This window comes from Cygnus olor, chromosome Z (assembly GCF_009769625.2).
Source record: "Cygnus olor isolate bCygOlo1 chromosome Z, bCygOlo1.pri.v2, whole genome shotgun sequence".
NCBI lineage: Eukaryota > Metazoa > Chordata > Aves > Anseriformes > Anatidae > Cygnus > Cygnus olor.
The window spans coordinates 79,669,539-79,687,061 of record NC_049198.1 but is presented as its reverse complement, the minus strand read 5'-3'; the positions used below and the strand labels follow the sequence as shown (position 1 = coordinate 79,687,061).

Genomic DNA, 17,523 nt, shown 5'->3' with positions numbered 1-17,523 from the left:
ACAAGAAATCTTGTTTAATTTAAAAATATATGGTGCAAATCTGTCCAAAGCAGCTTTAAATTGACTCAGGTACAAGTATCAGGTATACAGTGCAGCACAGGCTGCAGAACTAGCCTAAGAAGCAGAGCAAATTAGCCCAGATTGGACTGTGTGCTGCTGTTAATAGACAGCTACCCTTACTGTCTCTCACTGGTTTAAAGCTAGGTTGGGTGAATGCAAACTCGCCTGCAGTCACTGCAATGTAGGCATTTCTGAAATATTAGTGCTCTGCAAGTAGTACTGGTGGTAAATTAAGAGAAGCTGGCCAATTCACAAAGGGTAGGCTAATATCCAAGTGAACTAAAGTTTGCCAGACATCACATAGACTTCAACCTTGCACTTGCTTCCTTTTCTTTCTGGTTGCTTTTAGTATTGAGAGGAGCCTTTTAATCTTTGTAATTCATGCAGAGATGCAACAAAAATAATGTATTTTCATATGCTTATGCCAAGTGTTGAGTTTATTTGTATAGCTGTTTCAATGGCAGTTTTAGTTGATTTTTGTTCAGTGTATCCCATAGTACTTCAATCTTGATATATAGAACGTGTAAAGTTCCATCAGAGACAAAGTGGTTCTTTGGACAGTTCATCTTTTTAAATTTTATTTTTTTTTGTCCCAAAGATGGCATCTGAGTTTTATCTAAATCAGACAGTTTCTTGGCCCTCGTTTTTCCCTAAACCCAGCGATGACAAAGAGCAATGGCTGCATAAATTGGATGTAAGAAGAACACTTAGGGTTTATCACAGAAGAATCAAAGATTTCATATCTTCTGACAGATTGTTTGTACTCTTAGGGGGTCTTAAGAGGGGTCAAATGGCTTCTAAGAGTTCCTTAGCTAGATGGTTAAGGGATTGTATTAGGGAGGCGTATGTAGTTAAGGGTAAAGAGGCTCCCAGGGTTTGTAAAGCTCATTACACTAGGACTATAGCTGCTTCTTGGGCGGAGAGGTCGAAGGCTTCCACATTGGAAATTTGCAAGGTGGCCACCTGGGCTTCTCTTCATACTTTTTCATTGCATTATCGCTTGGATGTAGTCTCTTCTGCGGATTCTGCTTTTGGTAGGAGGTTGCTTGTGAACCAAAAAAAAGAACAGTGAAGAAAAGAAAGACATGTAGTTCACAGTTCTAGCTGGCAACAAGACAAGTTTCTTTGCAGTGTGCACAATGGAATCCTATGAAGACCAATTTAGGCGGTTGAAAATAGATGTTAGAGGGAAGTACTGCCTACCAGTGTTCTCTGATGGTAACCCCATGTCAGACAATAGCACCAAAGGAAACAGTGAACCAGAGTGAACTCTGTAGGGAGATGGATGTAGAGAGATTTTTTTAGGTGGTACGGATAGTTCTCTGAGTTCAGTTGGAGAGTTCTATATCTGACATCTTCTGGAATATATTCAGAATACTCATTTTCCCAAATTGTTTTACATAGATGGAAAAAAATATGTGAATTGCATTTTCCACTCTAACTTTTTTTCAGTAGTCTCCATCTAGTCCTTCCAGATTTTATTTTTTGACTTTTCTTTATCAGACCTAAGTTTTGCACATGATTTCTAATTATATTTTCATTATCTAAACACAATTAAAAATTTAAAAAGCAGTTTAAGTACTCATTTCATCTCTTATCAGTGTAGTGTTCAATTTTTCTCTTAAATAAAATGAGAAAAAGTTCATGAAAAGTTCTCACGATAATGGAAATTATGATGGAACTCTGTCCCATCCCTGAACTTTAGTGTGGCATCTGGACAAGGCTAACACTCTGTCTTTCTGAGGAAAAGTATCTGTATTTTTCTAACTGTTACAGAACTTTTGTTCTCAGTGTTTCGTATCCTTACTTCCTGTACTACAAGCAATAGGTTTCAGAAAATGGAAGGAGTAACCACCTTCTATTTTTTCTTGAAGAGACATTCAACCATTTCTTCTGCAGGTATCTCATCATGCCTACTGTGATGAGATAGTCTAGTTCTTTATTTACGTTCAGTTGAATTCCCTGAGATGTTCTGACCCATCTAGTACATGCAGCATCACAGGAGCTGTTCTCTTTGAAGGAACCTGGAACATTAAGCTGCAGTCAAAGGTTAGGCAGAAGATCTTGGTTTAGGATCATGCCGAATTGCATTTCTTCCCATCTTTAAGGTAGATTTCTCTTCCCTCTGGCTTTTCAGAAACCTCTTGTTGAGACTTTTAAGAAATCAAAAACATCTAACGTACTTTCATCTGTGCCTCACTTTTTTTTTTTTTTTTTTCATTCCAGTGAGAAAGGTGAACTTTGGACAGATCAGATAATGAGTACCAAGAAAAGCTTTTTCCAGTGGAGCTCTTTGAAAACACTGTAGGCAAAGTTGTCAAGCCCTTAGGTTTACAAGCTTTTCCTCAGGGGACCTGGAAGAATTGCAAAGGTCTTTCCTTCACAGCATAAGAAAAAATCATTTACTCTATACCCATTTCTGGAAAGTGTAATAACAGGAGTGCAGAATCAAATTTGTGGGGTACATCCTCTTAATATACTTTGAAGTTGTAAAGATTCAAAAAAGAAAGGTGTGATTTTTGCTTTGCTTTTGAAGCAAAATGTTCAAATAGCTTCTTTAAGAAATACGTAATTATCAGCAGAACAATCTAAAGTGAAGATGGAATTTACATCAGAAAGGATTTGATTGCAGGTGTACATTCTCAGTATATGTTTTATTACAGTTTGCTGAGTAAATATACTGAGTATAGAACAAAAAATAGTAAGTCCATTATTGAAGAAAGGAATTAGGAGGCTCTGTTATTGAAGAAAGGAAGTAGGAGGCTTTTTAATCTACCACATGTAAAATATGTTTTGCTTCTTCTCTGTATTTGTATTCGGGGGGAATGGTGTTTCCCTGTTCTTGAAGACGTATTGTTTCCAATAAAGTTTCAATAAAAATTCTAGATGAGCCTACCGAATCCAACTAGCTGCTCTGGTGGCACTTACTTACCTTATTTATAGTTACTGAGCAGTCATAAAAAGGTTTCCTCAAGGTTTACCTACTCTATGCTGATGTTAGATGAAGTAACTCTGACAGTTCTTTAGATCCTAAATGTTATGGAAAAAAAATGGGAAGCTTCAGAATTCTGTAAAAAATTAATTTAATAAATCTTTTTAAAGGGAAGGAATATATATATATATATATATATATATATATATATATAAACAATGCACAAAGTCTCACTGTCATAATCTTTACAAAAATATAATGATACTGAATTGGACAAAAAATGACTTTCAAGAGAAGACCTATCCCATACAAATTTTAAGCATGAAAAGTTGGCTAAAAAAGTATTAATTTTAAGTAAAACACTTGATAAAATCTTCTTTTGAATATCTGCTATCAAAATGATTCTAACTGCCTGCCTGAGATACTAAAGTAACACAGATTGTGAGCAATTTATCAAGTTTGTAGATTGTAAGTTTCAAGAAAGATACAGCAAGGATTTGTGGTTGATTTGGTCTTCTATAGCTATGAAGAACATCAGTTTTAAGCATGGAGGTATAGAATATACCCTTGAAAGGGAGCAAGTATGGAAAAAAAAACGATTCTTCTACATCTTCTGCTCCTTTGTGACATTTGTATCGTGCTTTTTCTGCAAATTCTCTAACAGCCATATGAGTATGACGACACATATTTATGTCCTTACACATAAATGGAATTTGAAGTTTGAAATTTTGGAGAAGAGAGGCCTCAAAGAATTTGTATAGAAAATGATAACGTCTAGGTAGGGATGCTTCCTCCTACCTATTGTCTGAGTTCCTGTCTGCAAAGGGAACTAATTTGGGCTGAGTAGCTTCACTACAGCAGCTTGCAGTTACTATAGTACCATCCTCTTGGACAAAGCTGCACTTTTATTTCCCAGGGGAGTTTGCAAGACGGTCAGAAGAGAAGTGAAGAAGAAGAAGGACAGGAAGGGAGTAATTTTAGGTGAATCTCTGTAGAAACAATTTTCCAGGGGAAGGCTGTGCTAGCATCTAAAGTGCCTAGGCTTTGGGGAGGTTGCAGCTAGTGCGCAGTGATCAATAAAAGGTGTGAGGGAGACCCTGCTGGCTGGATGTTAAAATGAACACGATGAAAGCCAAGTTTACCTAGGTGAGATTTGGGGAAACCAAAAATTTGGAGAAAGTGGGGTAACAGTGAAAGGTAGAAGACTGAAATGTTTTATATGTGTGTGAGCACACATGCACATGTGTATATATGTGTATGTATGTATATACAAATAAAAGACAAGAGTGCTCAGGCTGTTAGTTAGAAAAGGAAGTGGGGAAGTCTAGTAAGAGCCTATTGATTTAAAAAGTGAAGAAACATTTAAAATGACTAATGCTGAGGGGAGGATCATTTGGCTCTGTGCCTCTGGTCCTGGAGATCCAAATCTGCCATCAGCTAAATACTTGTCTTGGCTTTGAATTCTGGATAACTTTGGAGAGCAATTCTACAAATAAACAAGGATTATAGGTTAAGTACTAATGTTTTTCTTTAAAGTGTTGATAAAAAATATTAATAGCTGATCTAAAATTGTGTTAGAATGGGTCCTGCACCTGGGGCGCAACAACCCTGAGCAGCGCTACAGGCTGGGAGATGAGTGGCTGGAAAGCTGCCTGGCCAAGAAGGACCTGGGAATACTGGTTGATAGGCAGCTGAATATGAGCCAGCAGTGTGCTCAGGTGGCCAAGAAGGCCAACAGCATCCTGGCTTGTATAAGAAGCAGCGTGGCCAGCAGGTCTAGGGAAGTGATTGTCCCCCTGTACTCGGCTCTGGTGAGGCCGCACCTCGAGTACTGTGTTCGGTTTTGGGCCCCTCGCTACAAGAAGGACATCAAGGTGCTCGAGAGAGTCCAGAGAAGGGCGACAAAGCTGGTGAGGGGTCTGGAGAACAAGTCTTACGAGGAGCGGCTGAGGGAGCTGGGGTTGTTCAGCCTGGAGAAGAGGAGGCTCAGGGGAGACCTCATCGCTCTCTATAGGTACCTTAAAGGAGGCTGTAGAGAGGTGGGGGTTGGTCTATTCTCCCACGTGCCTGGTGACAGGACAAGGGGGAATGGGCTCAAGTTGCGCCAGGGGAGGTTTAGGTTGGATATTAGGAAGAACTTCTTTACTGAAAGGGTTGTTAGGCATTGGAATGGGCTGCCCAGGGAAGTGGTTGAGTCGCCATCCCTGGAGGTCTTTAAAAGACGTTTAGATGTAGTCCTTAGTGATATGGTTTAGTGGAGGTCTTGTTAGTGTTAGGTCAGAGGTTGGACTAGATGATCTTGGAGGTCTCTTCCAACCTAGACGATTCTGTGATTCTGTAATAGAAGATATATCTATAAAAAAGATGAATTGCCAGGAAAAGCAAGGAAAATTTCAGGCAGAAAGTACAGAATAAATATGAGCAAAAATATCCAGTGAGTTCTCTTTTTCATTCTGAAGTAACTTCTAAAGAAATGTATAAGAAACTTCATCATAACATGTGTTAGCACAAATCAAAATAAGTACTGTGTTTATGGTGCTGTCTGCAACACCATACTTTGAATGATCAGAGAGCTAGGTTATCTGGTTAGTCTCTTCCTTTTTTATATTCTACCAATTTATCTTTTATTTTTCAGAGCTCAAATCTTTTTTGTTTTGTTTTGTTTTGTTTTCCTGATCTGTTTTGTATGAAAACAGTTCCTGGGGAAAAAAATAATAATAACAACAACAATAATAAAAAACTTGAAGCTTTAGAATGCTGTATGGGCATATGAAAAGTGGAATGCTCATTTTCAGAGGTTGAATTGTTTAGGAGAAAAGTAAAATCTACTCTAGGTAAATGAAATCCCATATATATCCACATACTGTATATTTGATAGAAATAGGAAAGCTCTTTAGACCTTGGCTATGTGTACTACTAGTATCTTCAGGTGACTGAAGACATTTAAGTTTATGTGTAAGAGATAATATTTGGTAATACTTGACAGCACTCAATCATTTAAAACTTCTTGGTTTTAATTTCAAATCAGTTATATTAAATTAAGAATATCTACACCTGTGTTGTTTGCCAGCTTTATGCTAGGACAGGGATTTTAAAAATATTAGGTTGTTTGGTTTTATTTTCATATTCTTTTTGATACACTGATGGAAATGATGTCTACCCCAGATGTTGGCTTGTCCCTGTCAAACCAGGCAATATTTCCATTACTTGAAGATTTATGAGTGAGCTTTGTACCAGCCCATCTCAAGAAGCTTCACCTGTTCTTTTTCCTGTAGCCATTATTTTATTTATAATAACTGTATTAATTAAATGTCTTTTTATTCTTACCATATTGGCGTTTCCAAACAAGTAAAAACTATAAAAATACATTAGTGTGCAATTCATTTAATTTACTGAACAAAGAATACAAATTAATTTCTACACAGCTGTTCTAACATTATCTGTTCTCCCTAGGAATAGATGACTGTGCAATCGGTATAAAAACGAATTAATGACAAAAGAAACTGTATTTTACACATTATATGTGTGTATATATAAAATATGAATACAATGGAATGTGGATTTCATCATGTTATATAAAAGGAGCTGTGTATAACCTGAATTTGACTTTATCATAACATTAGTATTCCACTACATCTTGTTGATTTTTTTTTTTTTTTATGCTTCATATTGATATATCAGAAGGTGTTGTAGGCTGCTGACTTTTCTGCAGAATTAATCTTAACTTTGATCCCCTTTATCATACTGTGCAGGAGTTCTGAAGAAAGCTAGTGGGGAGCTTTTAATAGGAGAAACTAGAGCAAATGAAACCAATGTGCTTCCTGAACAGTTACTTCATGTAAAAGAGGTGAGTATGAAAAGTCTTGCAGCACTTTGTGGGGGATTTTCTTTTGTCTGTGTCTCCAATGCTGCCTGACACCATATTCATTATAAACACCTATTGCCAGAGTTTCATTATTTAGCTACTGTAATTAATTTGAGGTGCAAACTCTCAACTAAGATGGAGTAAAATCTTAGGGCACTCATATAGAATTGGTTGGTTTTGTTAAGGTTGAGCAATAATAGAAGAATGGATTTAGCATTAGAAATATAAGATACTTCATAACCAAACAGTAAAAACATGCTAAAATATGTTAGCTTTTATTCAATATTAAATACACTGTAAAATGAAGAAGAATCTTAAAAAAATCTATCAAGTTCTAAGCACTTGATCATCATGCTTCCTGTAGGGATACCTACACACATGATGATCAGTTTCTTTGATGTCAACAAAGTACTGTGTAGTAAGCAGTGTTCTTTGTAGAAGGTACATACAAGATTAAATTTTAATAGTCGTTTACTACTAAACAAATTTTTACTGTTGATTTTATGGGACCTAAATGCTCTAACAAGTCTGATACTGTGCAGTGGTGGAATTTAATTTCCTAATGGCTGAGTTTTAATGCTGAAATGGCTTTTTGAAATGTGCTTTTAATCCGTTTGTGGGGCAGATGTTCCTGTATCTTACAGATTACAAAGAACATTTTCTGAAGATTGAGCTGTACTTGACCCAAGATCACAGGGAAAATAAATAAATAAATAAAAATGAAAAAGAGACATTACAAACAGGGGAATTACAGAAATGGGTATCTGGGTAGGCTGTCTCTGTGCTCTCTGGAGTTGAGTATTGGGGCTCGGGAAGGGGCATGGAAGAAGGCAGCTTCTAAATTGGAGTAAAGCTGGAAGTGCAAGCCTCTTTGTTTTGTAGCCTTTCATTGTCTTTCAGTTTAATTTTGTAACTACAGCTTGTTAGGAACACTTCTCTTTTCTCCTACAATGTCCTCATAGTGGGGATCTTTACACTACATCTTACACCACTGAAATATTTCTCTTACAGTGGTGCAATTCTCAGTTGGTCACTTCTGGTAAGCATGACGTCTGCTGTAAGTTACATGAACCATGCAAACCAAGAATAGTGGAAAAGTAACTACATCCCACTGTGTCTTCTGTGCAACTGTAACACTTCAGATAACTTCAGAAGTCTCTGTCTAGAGAAGACAGGGAATGAATATAAACCAAAGTAAAATCCAGCTTTGGCTAAAAACTAGAGATGTCCATTTAAACATTTTGATCTCTGCTACATCCACCTCTAAAGAGTGAAATCCAGTGTGGCTGTGTTAAAACCACCTTCTCTAACTTCTTTATTATTAATATTCATGGTTAGTAGTTTCTGATTATTACCTTGCCAAAAAAAAAAAAATAATACAGAATTACCACATAGTATCCATTGCTGGATTACTTGTTAAACTATTGATAAAGGTTATAACTGTATTTGGCTTTGTTAAATGTGTATGAAAGATGATATATAATTTAGAGATGCATGGGTTATAAAAAACAGTTGTGTTTAATCAAGGGGTTTTATATATTCATTTTCTTAAAACCTTGATGACAAATTTAATATTGTTATTCACTTGTTCATTTTTGTTGAGTGCATATATTGCTTTTAATATGATTTCAAGGTTTGTGTGCTATATTTTAAGGTATTCAAATTAATTTCAAAAGATTATAGTGTCCTTTAATGTCATTTAGTTATGGACATTTAAGTAAATTTCAGACAGTAACAATAGTAACATTCAATACTGAATTTGTGTTGATTTAATAAAACTATGTATTTCAGCCTACTTTACTGAATTTTGGTTGGAGAAATGCGTTTAAGGACCTGTCTTCTTCTGTGGCTCACTATATAACAATAGCAATTGAGGATTTTTCAACTAAAATTCTTCAACATGAGCAGAAAGAACAGTCTTCAGCTGCAGGCTATGCAATGAGTCTTGTAAACAACCAGCAAATGAGGGAGTCCTGCAGAGCAGTCCAACCGGAGGAGCAACCAAAACGAATTGCTAAGGCAGGTATCAAAAGATCTGAAGTTTGAGGAGACACAGAATGCCAAGGCTGTTTGCCATCTACACTTTGAAGTACTTACAGTACCATTAATATTCTATATCTTATATAAATGGAATTAAGAAGAAAGTGAGAAGCATTACAACATGAGGCTGAGCAGAGCTTTATACAATAGCCCGTAGTCTATACTTGAAAGAATTAACTTTTAAATTTTGCTGGCATTATTGTTTTCATCCAAAAAGTTCTAAAACATTCTGATTAGTGTCTGCTCTGTTACCAAGTTGTTCGATGGGAACATGCTGAAAGCTTTGAAGCATAACTATGAAGGGATTTCCTGTATTTAAATCCTTAGACATGCCATTTAACTAATCAGCATAACCAATAATGTGGCCACATTAGAGTTCTTTGAATTGACATAAAGGTCGTTTATTGCAATTAATTACATAGTTTGTCTAAGGGAATATTTGTTTGCAAGTTTTTGAATTTAGTGAGATTTGCAACTGTTCCAGAAAATTTGGAATGCTGTTAATATTTGCTTAAAGTAACACAAACTTTGGGGAAATATTTTTAGGGAGCTCAGTATATGAACTTACTAACAGATGACAAGTTTTCTTTCATATTCAGTATTCAGAAATGGATATTTTTCAGAATAAATTAGTTTAGAAAATAATCTTATTTATGGTTTTATTTTTTTTTTAATTTTCTCAATATATATTTTGCAGCTTTAAAGCAAGAAGGAATGAAGTAATAATTCATTTACTGTAGATAAATGTTACTGCCCTGTACAACAGAATGAAATGTTTGTAAAGCTTATTCAATATATTTATGTTCTATGCCAATTTCATTATTCAAGAATCTGACCCCAGTGTGTATAAATTAAACAATGCTGTCAGAATACAAATAACTTGATGCCATGTTTATTTCTCCCAGTTTTGTTCTGACATCATGGAAGAACTTGACACATTGCTTCCATTGGCTCTGGCATGCAGAGATGATTCTCTTCAGGAAATTAGAGCAAACTTTATAGAGGCCTGCAGCAAAGTAGCAACAGCTGTCCTGGCAAGACTAGAGGAGAAAAGCAAAGACGTTCCCTCCAAGGCTCCTCTACAAAACTTGTATGCTGCTCTTTCCACAGCGATCTATGTCTTTCAGCATTTTACGATGTATAGCAATTTAATGAGAGAAAACAGCAAAAAGTGAGTCCCTTTTACATGTAATAATTTAATTTAAATGTAAATAATATAGGACTTCATTTTAGTGATGCAGCATGATGATAGTTTTCCAAATTGCATCGTATTTTTTAGCACAAGCACTACATGTACTATTTATGGAAAGACCTGACTCAAAGCTGTTGATAATCTAAAACAGCCATTACAAAACAAATTATTTATGTGTAAGATTTGCATTTGATTTGCAGATCAATTTTTTTTTCTTTTTTTTTATGAAGCTTGAATCACTGGCATTGTCCAGAGAGCTGAAAGTACTCTGTTATCATATCAATAGAAGGCTACAGCCTTAATTTTCCTTTCTGGCGTTTGCAATAGCTGAATTTGCTTAAAATCAAATTTGGCACATAACAATCCAAGAGAACTTTATTAACATACACTTCTGCAGTTTTTCCTTATACCATCTTTGTTCAAAAATGTGAACAAATATATCCAATCTACGTTTAGAATTTATTTTTCGTTCATGCATTTTCATTTCAATGAAAATTGCATTTTCACTTCAATTTTCATTGAAAATTAGGAAAGATGAGAAGCAGTAAAGTCTAAGACAGTATTTGACCTGGAAGGTAATATAATTACATTAGCTGTGCTTTTAGGATTTATTTTTTTTTTGGCTTAGGATACTAGGAATATCTTTATTGGTCCATGTGTTTTGGCCATATGTGACTTAAAATTAGAAACTAGGCCTTTTGAGGGGAGCACCTGAACTACAACAATTTTGAAGGAATGTATTATTCCTAAAGGGTTATATACACTGTGCAGCTACTTTCCCTCTGATGATTTTAACCCTTTGCTACATGAAGTGTGCCTTTACGAAGGGGAATCCTGAGTCAAAATATGGCTCAATCATTCTACTTACACGTATTCTGAAATGTTTCCCCAGAATACCTACCTAACAGAAACAATCTCCAGACTCTGTGTTTGTTTTCTTTATCACATTTAATGTTGGTGTATTTGTGCTTCAACACAGAATCTCCCAGTAACTGAATGACAAATGCACTCTTATCTCAGAAAATAGCTTAAAGTAATATATTTTCAAGCGACTTGGTTAAATGAGAATTTATAGAAGAGTAGATATACTTAAAGAACTTGTGAAACAAAGACCAGATTTTTTCAAAAGTGAATGTTGCGTTCAGACTCCAGGACTGAAAGGAAATGAATGATTGATTCCTAATAATCAAAAGCATTTGCAGTACTGGGGATTGTTACCTCCTACTGCATGGCCTTTCAATCTTTACTTCTTTGATCATTCTCTCTGAACAGACCCCTGTTCCTAGTGCCTGTCCAACAATATCAGGAATTCATCAACGTTCTCCAGTTTCAAGTTACGAACTACTGCGTCAGAGTTTGTGCTACAAGCATTTTACAGGATGCTGAGAGCCACCATTGGGATGACTACAAAGCTTTTTATGAGGTGTGAAGTTAAGTTTACTATTCCTACTTCTTACAGAATGTGTTTTACTGGTTGCCAGCTCTCTGACTAATTAGAAGCATAAGATCAGCCTAATTTTACATAAAGATTGTTGGAATTAATTGTTTTGAAATATCTGGTTTTGCAGGCAAATGTCTGTGGAAATGATATAAGAAAAAGTAGTAATTTATAGGTGATATAAGTAATTAAAATAGAGATTTTATCTTGTTTGCCTAATAAAATACTGTGTGCCAGGTTCAAGATGCCTTATGGAACTCAGTAAAAAGGTCACTGTCATTTTAACTCTTCTTCTTGCAGAAAGTGTGACATATAAAATTGAAAGACAGATATTTTTAAAATCTTAAATCTGATTAAATATTCTTTGATGTTTATTTTCAATTTTTTTTTTTTAACCTTTTGTGAGTGAGGTATGTAACAAGGAAAGATGGTCAATATAGTTATCTTCAGCATTCAGCTATATATTTTTGAAATTGGTGGCATTTCACCTGCATTTTGTAGTTCTGGGTGTGCTCTTAAACTACAGTCCTAATGATTCTAAGAAAAAAACACTAAGGTCAAGTGAATATATTATTATAATTTACTGATTGCTTTTCCTCTTCCAAGTAGAAGATATTATAGACGTATACTACTTGAAATTTTTTCACATAATTTAAGGATGAAGTGGAAGTATAATAACTGTGATCTCCTGAAGACAAAGTCTTGCCCTTCCTTATTTCATTTACTGTATGAGAGAATTGGGGGAGTTTTGTTAAATGTTTTCTGTAGTTCTTACATGAGAGAAAAAACTCTGTGATATATGTATTCTACAAATGTAACACGTAAAGCTGCTGAGTCAGTGACAAAAGTCTGTACTAGTGATTAAACAGGCCTTAATATAAGCTTAATATAGGTAATGGCATCAAAATGGCATTCCTTAAAGATAAGGAAATAAACACTTTCCTTTTCTTTGAATGTGAGCCCAGATATACTGGTTTGATAAGAAAGTAATAAATTGAGTGGCTTTTGGCAACTGATGTAGATCTGGTCTTAATTGGTTGTAGTTCCTATGGTGCTGTGTCTGTTTATTGCTGACCCAATAAACCCCACAGGACAGTTATTAACAATGGAGAAAACCTAATTGTCACAAATAGCAATCTCAACAAAAAAAAGAGTATTAATTAGCTAAATAATTTTATCAGTACCAATCAAAACTGACATGTAGGAAGAGAGGAGGAAAGCTGGTGTTTTGGCTCTGTGTACTTGCAGGGCTTGAGGTCAGAAACATGTAACTTTATATCATCACCCTGCTCTTTTTCCTAAGGAGAAAGATCTCCTAAGAATGCCACCAGGAAGAATGATGCTGAGCAACTGTTGACTTCTGTGTTGGTCTTGTAGGCATCCTGAGCAGAACAGGATAGCTTAAGACCTATTGTTTTTTATATAAGCTTCTAGCTGTGAAAGATTGCTCCTTCCAATGTATAAACTCAGCAGCAAGCGTGAGGTTCTTCCTCTTAAGTCAGACTGGAGACACGCTTGTGCCGTTGTCCAAGGCAGCGGCTCATGGGCCTTGTTGCCTTCTCAGTGTATCCTTTGCTGTAAACAGCATCATGATCTTGTTACTTTAAGGGGAAGCTGCACTTGGCTCTGTACTTCTGCTCATCTCATGAGTAGCCTAGCTCTTGAATACAGTTTACCTCAGGCCCCTCATTACCCTTTCTTTTCTGTCCCCCAGTTTTCAATATTACATTATGACTATAAAAAAATTCAGTAATCATTTGTAAAGCCTGAATGCAATTTCATAAAGGAAAAAAAAACCACATTTCTATGTTCTCCTACTAACATTTCTCCTTCTCACTGCATAAGTAGGGGAGAAGGAAAGAGGAAGAAACCATTCTTCCCTCAGTCTTGTATAGCATGCTTATAAACAAGCTAAATGGCTACCCTACATTTCAGCAATCACATGGGCTTATTCTTCCTTTTCCCTGATAATACAGGGCATTCAAATGATATTAAAGAATGTGATGGCCTTCCTTCCCGTTCCCAACTAGTCATTAATGCTACAATGGCTAATAAAACTGCTTGACTTACCTGATTTGTAAATCATCCTGAAAGAAGAGAAAACCACTGAGAGAAAGACAAAGGGAAAGGAGGAAGGGGAGGCAGTGTCTGTGTTTGATTATACAGAGCTGCAGTTTCCATATCCAAGTCTGTATTTATTTGTACAACAGTAACATCTGAGGAGAAGAACATTGGTAGCGAATGGTTATTACAATCTATAAAACAAAGCATTACTACTTTTCTACATTTTTAAAATAAGAATAATGTCTTTTTAAATATATTTGCACTCTTATAACCATTTCAGTACCAGATCATTTGTCCTCATTCTGACATGCACCTAGTGCATTAAGCAGTAACTGGAATTAAAAGCAAAGCCAAAAGAACCATTATAATTAGAGACTAAACATGTAGATTCTAATCACTGTGAGGTGACAGTGATTTTATCGTATATTTTTTAAAAAGTTAAGAAGTGATTTTGAAAGATATATATAGTGATTTTGTGGTAATGTGAGATCTGAACTGAGCATACAGCACTTAGTCTAAGCTGCCAGGGAAACTCTCTGGGTTCAGTATCTCTTTGATGGAGTGCACTGAACACCCGCTGTGCCACTGGGCCAGCTCTCCAGATTATATTTTGGAACGAAGCTTTTAGTGTAACAGACATCTGCTGTAGCTTTAGGAACGTATGTTTTCTAATAGACAAAGAATAAAGAATTGTCTGTTCAAAGATAATATTTGAACATGGCTTATGTAATAAAGCACAGCTGCTTGTTTCCTGATATATAAGCCAAATAAAAGCTCACATCTGTGTGTTATACAAAGTCTGCAAAAATAGCAGATGTTTACCAGTGGAATTGTCTAGAAATGACAACAAACAGGTCAGAAAAGGGGAATGAAGCCCATTTAAATCTTCAGTGAAACTCTGTTGCTTCTGCAGTGGTGGTACAATGTTATAAAAAAGTTTTATTCAATTTACCACCTTAAATTAAATAAAGCAAAGAAAATTAAGTAATTCATGTTTATAGTTAAAAAATAAAACTAGCTGACATTCAATTACTTATTAAAAATAAATACCCTACATCATTAAGTTCAGTTAGAATTATAAATCTGATTGTTACGTGTTCATGTTTTTTTGCAATTTTTTTAGATTTACTTTTGTATGTCAAAGGTATGATGAAAATGAATTAGTTTCCATTAGGGATTCAGACTAATTATTTTATAGCTGCTATGTTTATTCTATACAAGTAGAAAAGTTTTTGCAAAGTATGGGAAGTGTTAGTAAAATGTCTGTAAGATGAGGTTAGGGCTTTTTTTTTTTTTCTGGATAAATTCTACCGAAATATATCTCAAGAGTAGTCATTATATCTAAGAAATCCACACTTACGTAAACGTATTATTAAGTTTTGAGTTATGCAAACTTATGAAGTTATGAGTAGAGTTATGAATTAAACTAGTACTTTCTTATAATGATGTTTCATTATATCCTGTGATAATTTTTAAAGATGGTTTCACATAAGAAAAACGGGAAATTATTTTAATCTGACTTCTGTATGTTCTGATCCATTTTTGATCAATATAAGATCCTGTTTCACCTGTGTGAAAAGACATGTCTAAGGCTTAACTGTGCCAAGTATCAGAAAGACTGGTTTTGTTGGATCATGCTTGAACCTGTTCTAAAATGCCACTGGCTCTGCATGTGAAGAAAACTAGGCATATAATTTACCTTTGAAACTTGCCTGTATTACATTTTTCTTTTCTGTATTAGTGAAAATGGGAAAATTGGTAGTTTTGATGATTTTTCTTTCTTTTTCTTTTTCTTCTTCTTTTTTCTCCCCCTTAATGAGATGTTAGAGATGCCTATGTCAATCATAAATTTAATGAGTAGGGCAGTGGTCACAAGTTAGGTACTTCAGTACTTTGTCATAATTTGCTGCTTTTTAATATAAATTACACTTCAAATATAATGGCAGAGAAACATGGAATAATGACAACTTCCAACAATCTGCTTACATGCTTTCTGCTTAAAAAGAAGCCAGATTATTTTCTTTAGGGACGAATGTCTATCAAACTCTTACAGTGTTTTAAAAATCATGGGTTTTTCTATATCTGATAATGCAGAAATATTTAAAAAATCTTAAAATATTTCTCAACTGCATTGGAATGTGGGAGGTGAAGGTTCAGGACTTTTTTTTTTTTGATTCAGCTTCATTCTAGTGCTGTTTTCTGAATAGGTCTGAGTTGAAATATTTGAATTTGAATTAAAATTTGTTCTTCTTAAATATATTATGAATTGACTACTATGATTTTGACTGTTTTATATTTTTCTCTGGTTTTGGAGTGGTTTTGTATAGATAATGAAATATTAATAGCAATTTTCCGTTCCAGAAAATATTTTTTTAAAATCCGTTGCCATTATCAGATGAAAATATATATATATAAATTCTGGACCTCTTATTAATAGTTTAATTGCTCAATGTTTGTTTGTTTGTTTGTTTGTTTCCCCTATAGTATTCTTAGTATAGTATTCCCCCTATAGTATTCTTACTGTACCCTCACTATGCATAACCAAAGGTTTGTAATCATGGTTATATTATGTCATAATTATGAATGTGGGGAAATACACAAACTTAAGTAATTTAAGTAACTATTTTCTATTGAGGATAAAGAAACTGGTGTATCAAATTCATACGACTATTCTAGTGCCTATAGAATATGTTTTTTAACTGGACTTACAACACTATAGGTGTTGAGAGTAGGTTAGTTAAGGATATAGAAGGGCAAATGCATGTGGTTTAGTTTGGTGGCAGAATTCTAGTTTTGTAACTGAAATGGAGCAAGTGTTTCTTTGCTAATAAAGATGTTTCACATCTTGTCAAGGACCATTTTTTGATCATCATGTGCCTGAAATTCTTCAGCTATTTCCTTTCAGGTTGAATTAATTAGACTCGCAGAAACTGAATTGACATTTTGGAAGGTGTTTTTCTATTATTTACTGTGTGGTGGTTTTGCTAGGGGGAAAGATGCTCATTCTCTGTCCAGATGTGGCATTACTTCTGCTGTGCTCTTCATCATGACCTATGGACCATTCTACCTCCCAAGTTAGCCCAGGAGATTCTTACCGATGTTCTAGAGCAATCTTTAGCCGTGCTGTCCTCCAGATATATGCAGGCCTGTCCCAGTTACAAGAGAACCCCACAAATCAGGTAACAGTTTTAATATTTGACGTATACTTTTTATGGGTAAAATACATAAATCTTAGTTTTCTGCTATACATTGCTCTAGTTCAAGTTAAATGTTAATATACACGGGGGGGTATAAACAAAACATATTTTCAGGATCATTTTAATTCGATATATTTTTTATATTTAGGTATATTTGGTAGTTGTATACTGAAGAAGGCAGAATCAAATAAGTATTTATGAAATTGTGATATAAACTGCTTGACATTTTGAAAGTTTCATGATGAAGAGTGGATCGAGGAGTGGTGCTGCAACCAAAAAATGTGGAAAGAATTGGCATCCTAAAAATCAAACCATTTATCCATGAAGAAAACTCCATGCATTCTATTTTTTTCATACACCTTTTCAAGTGAAAGACCTACTGGGTCACATCAAAATATTTACCAGAATGAAGATAGCAGTGCAGAAGGCTGTTCCTTCTCCTGTCATTTTAGGAAAGAGAAAGTTGGAAGTTCTCCTTGTTGGGATTCTTTTTTCCCAGAGGCTCTTTTTAATAAATATTAAAACAGGTGTTTCAAGGTGGAAGTTCATCCTATCTCTGTCCTTTCACTTTTTATCCAGTGTTTTGTTTGATTGAATAAATCAGTGTATTTGTCATCCTGCTCTTTGCTACTCTTCTTTACTACATGAATATATGTGTCTGTGTTTAAATGTTGAAAGTGATATACTCCATGGTAGCCATGTGAGTGAAAAACTAAAGAGGTTGTCATTTGTAGG

At 35.0% G+C, this 17,523-nt stretch overlaps 1 protein-coding gene across 10 annotated transcripts in view; it reads left to right on the top strand.

Annotated features, from left to right (window-relative positions):
- Window positions 1-17,523, top strand: part of KIAA0825 (KIAA0825 ortholog) — a 260,619-nt gene that overhangs the window by 83,986 nt on the left and 159,110 nt on the right. For all 10 annotated transcript variants that reach the window (XM_040540323.1, XM_040540325.1, XM_040540322.1 and 7 more), the window contains 5 exons: window positions 6,745-6,839; window positions 8,649-8,876; window positions 9,803-10,068; window positions 11,362-11,512; window positions 16,580-16,770. In XM_040540323.1, the coding sequence (XP_040396257.1) occupies window positions 6,745-6,839; window positions 8,649-8,876; window positions 9,803-10,068; window positions 11,362-11,512; window positions 16,580-16,770 (931 nt within the window). The remainder of the gene's footprint in view (window positions 1-6,744; window positions 6,840-8,648; window positions 8,877-9,802; window positions 10,069-11,361; window positions 11,513-16,579; window positions 16,771-17,523) is intronic.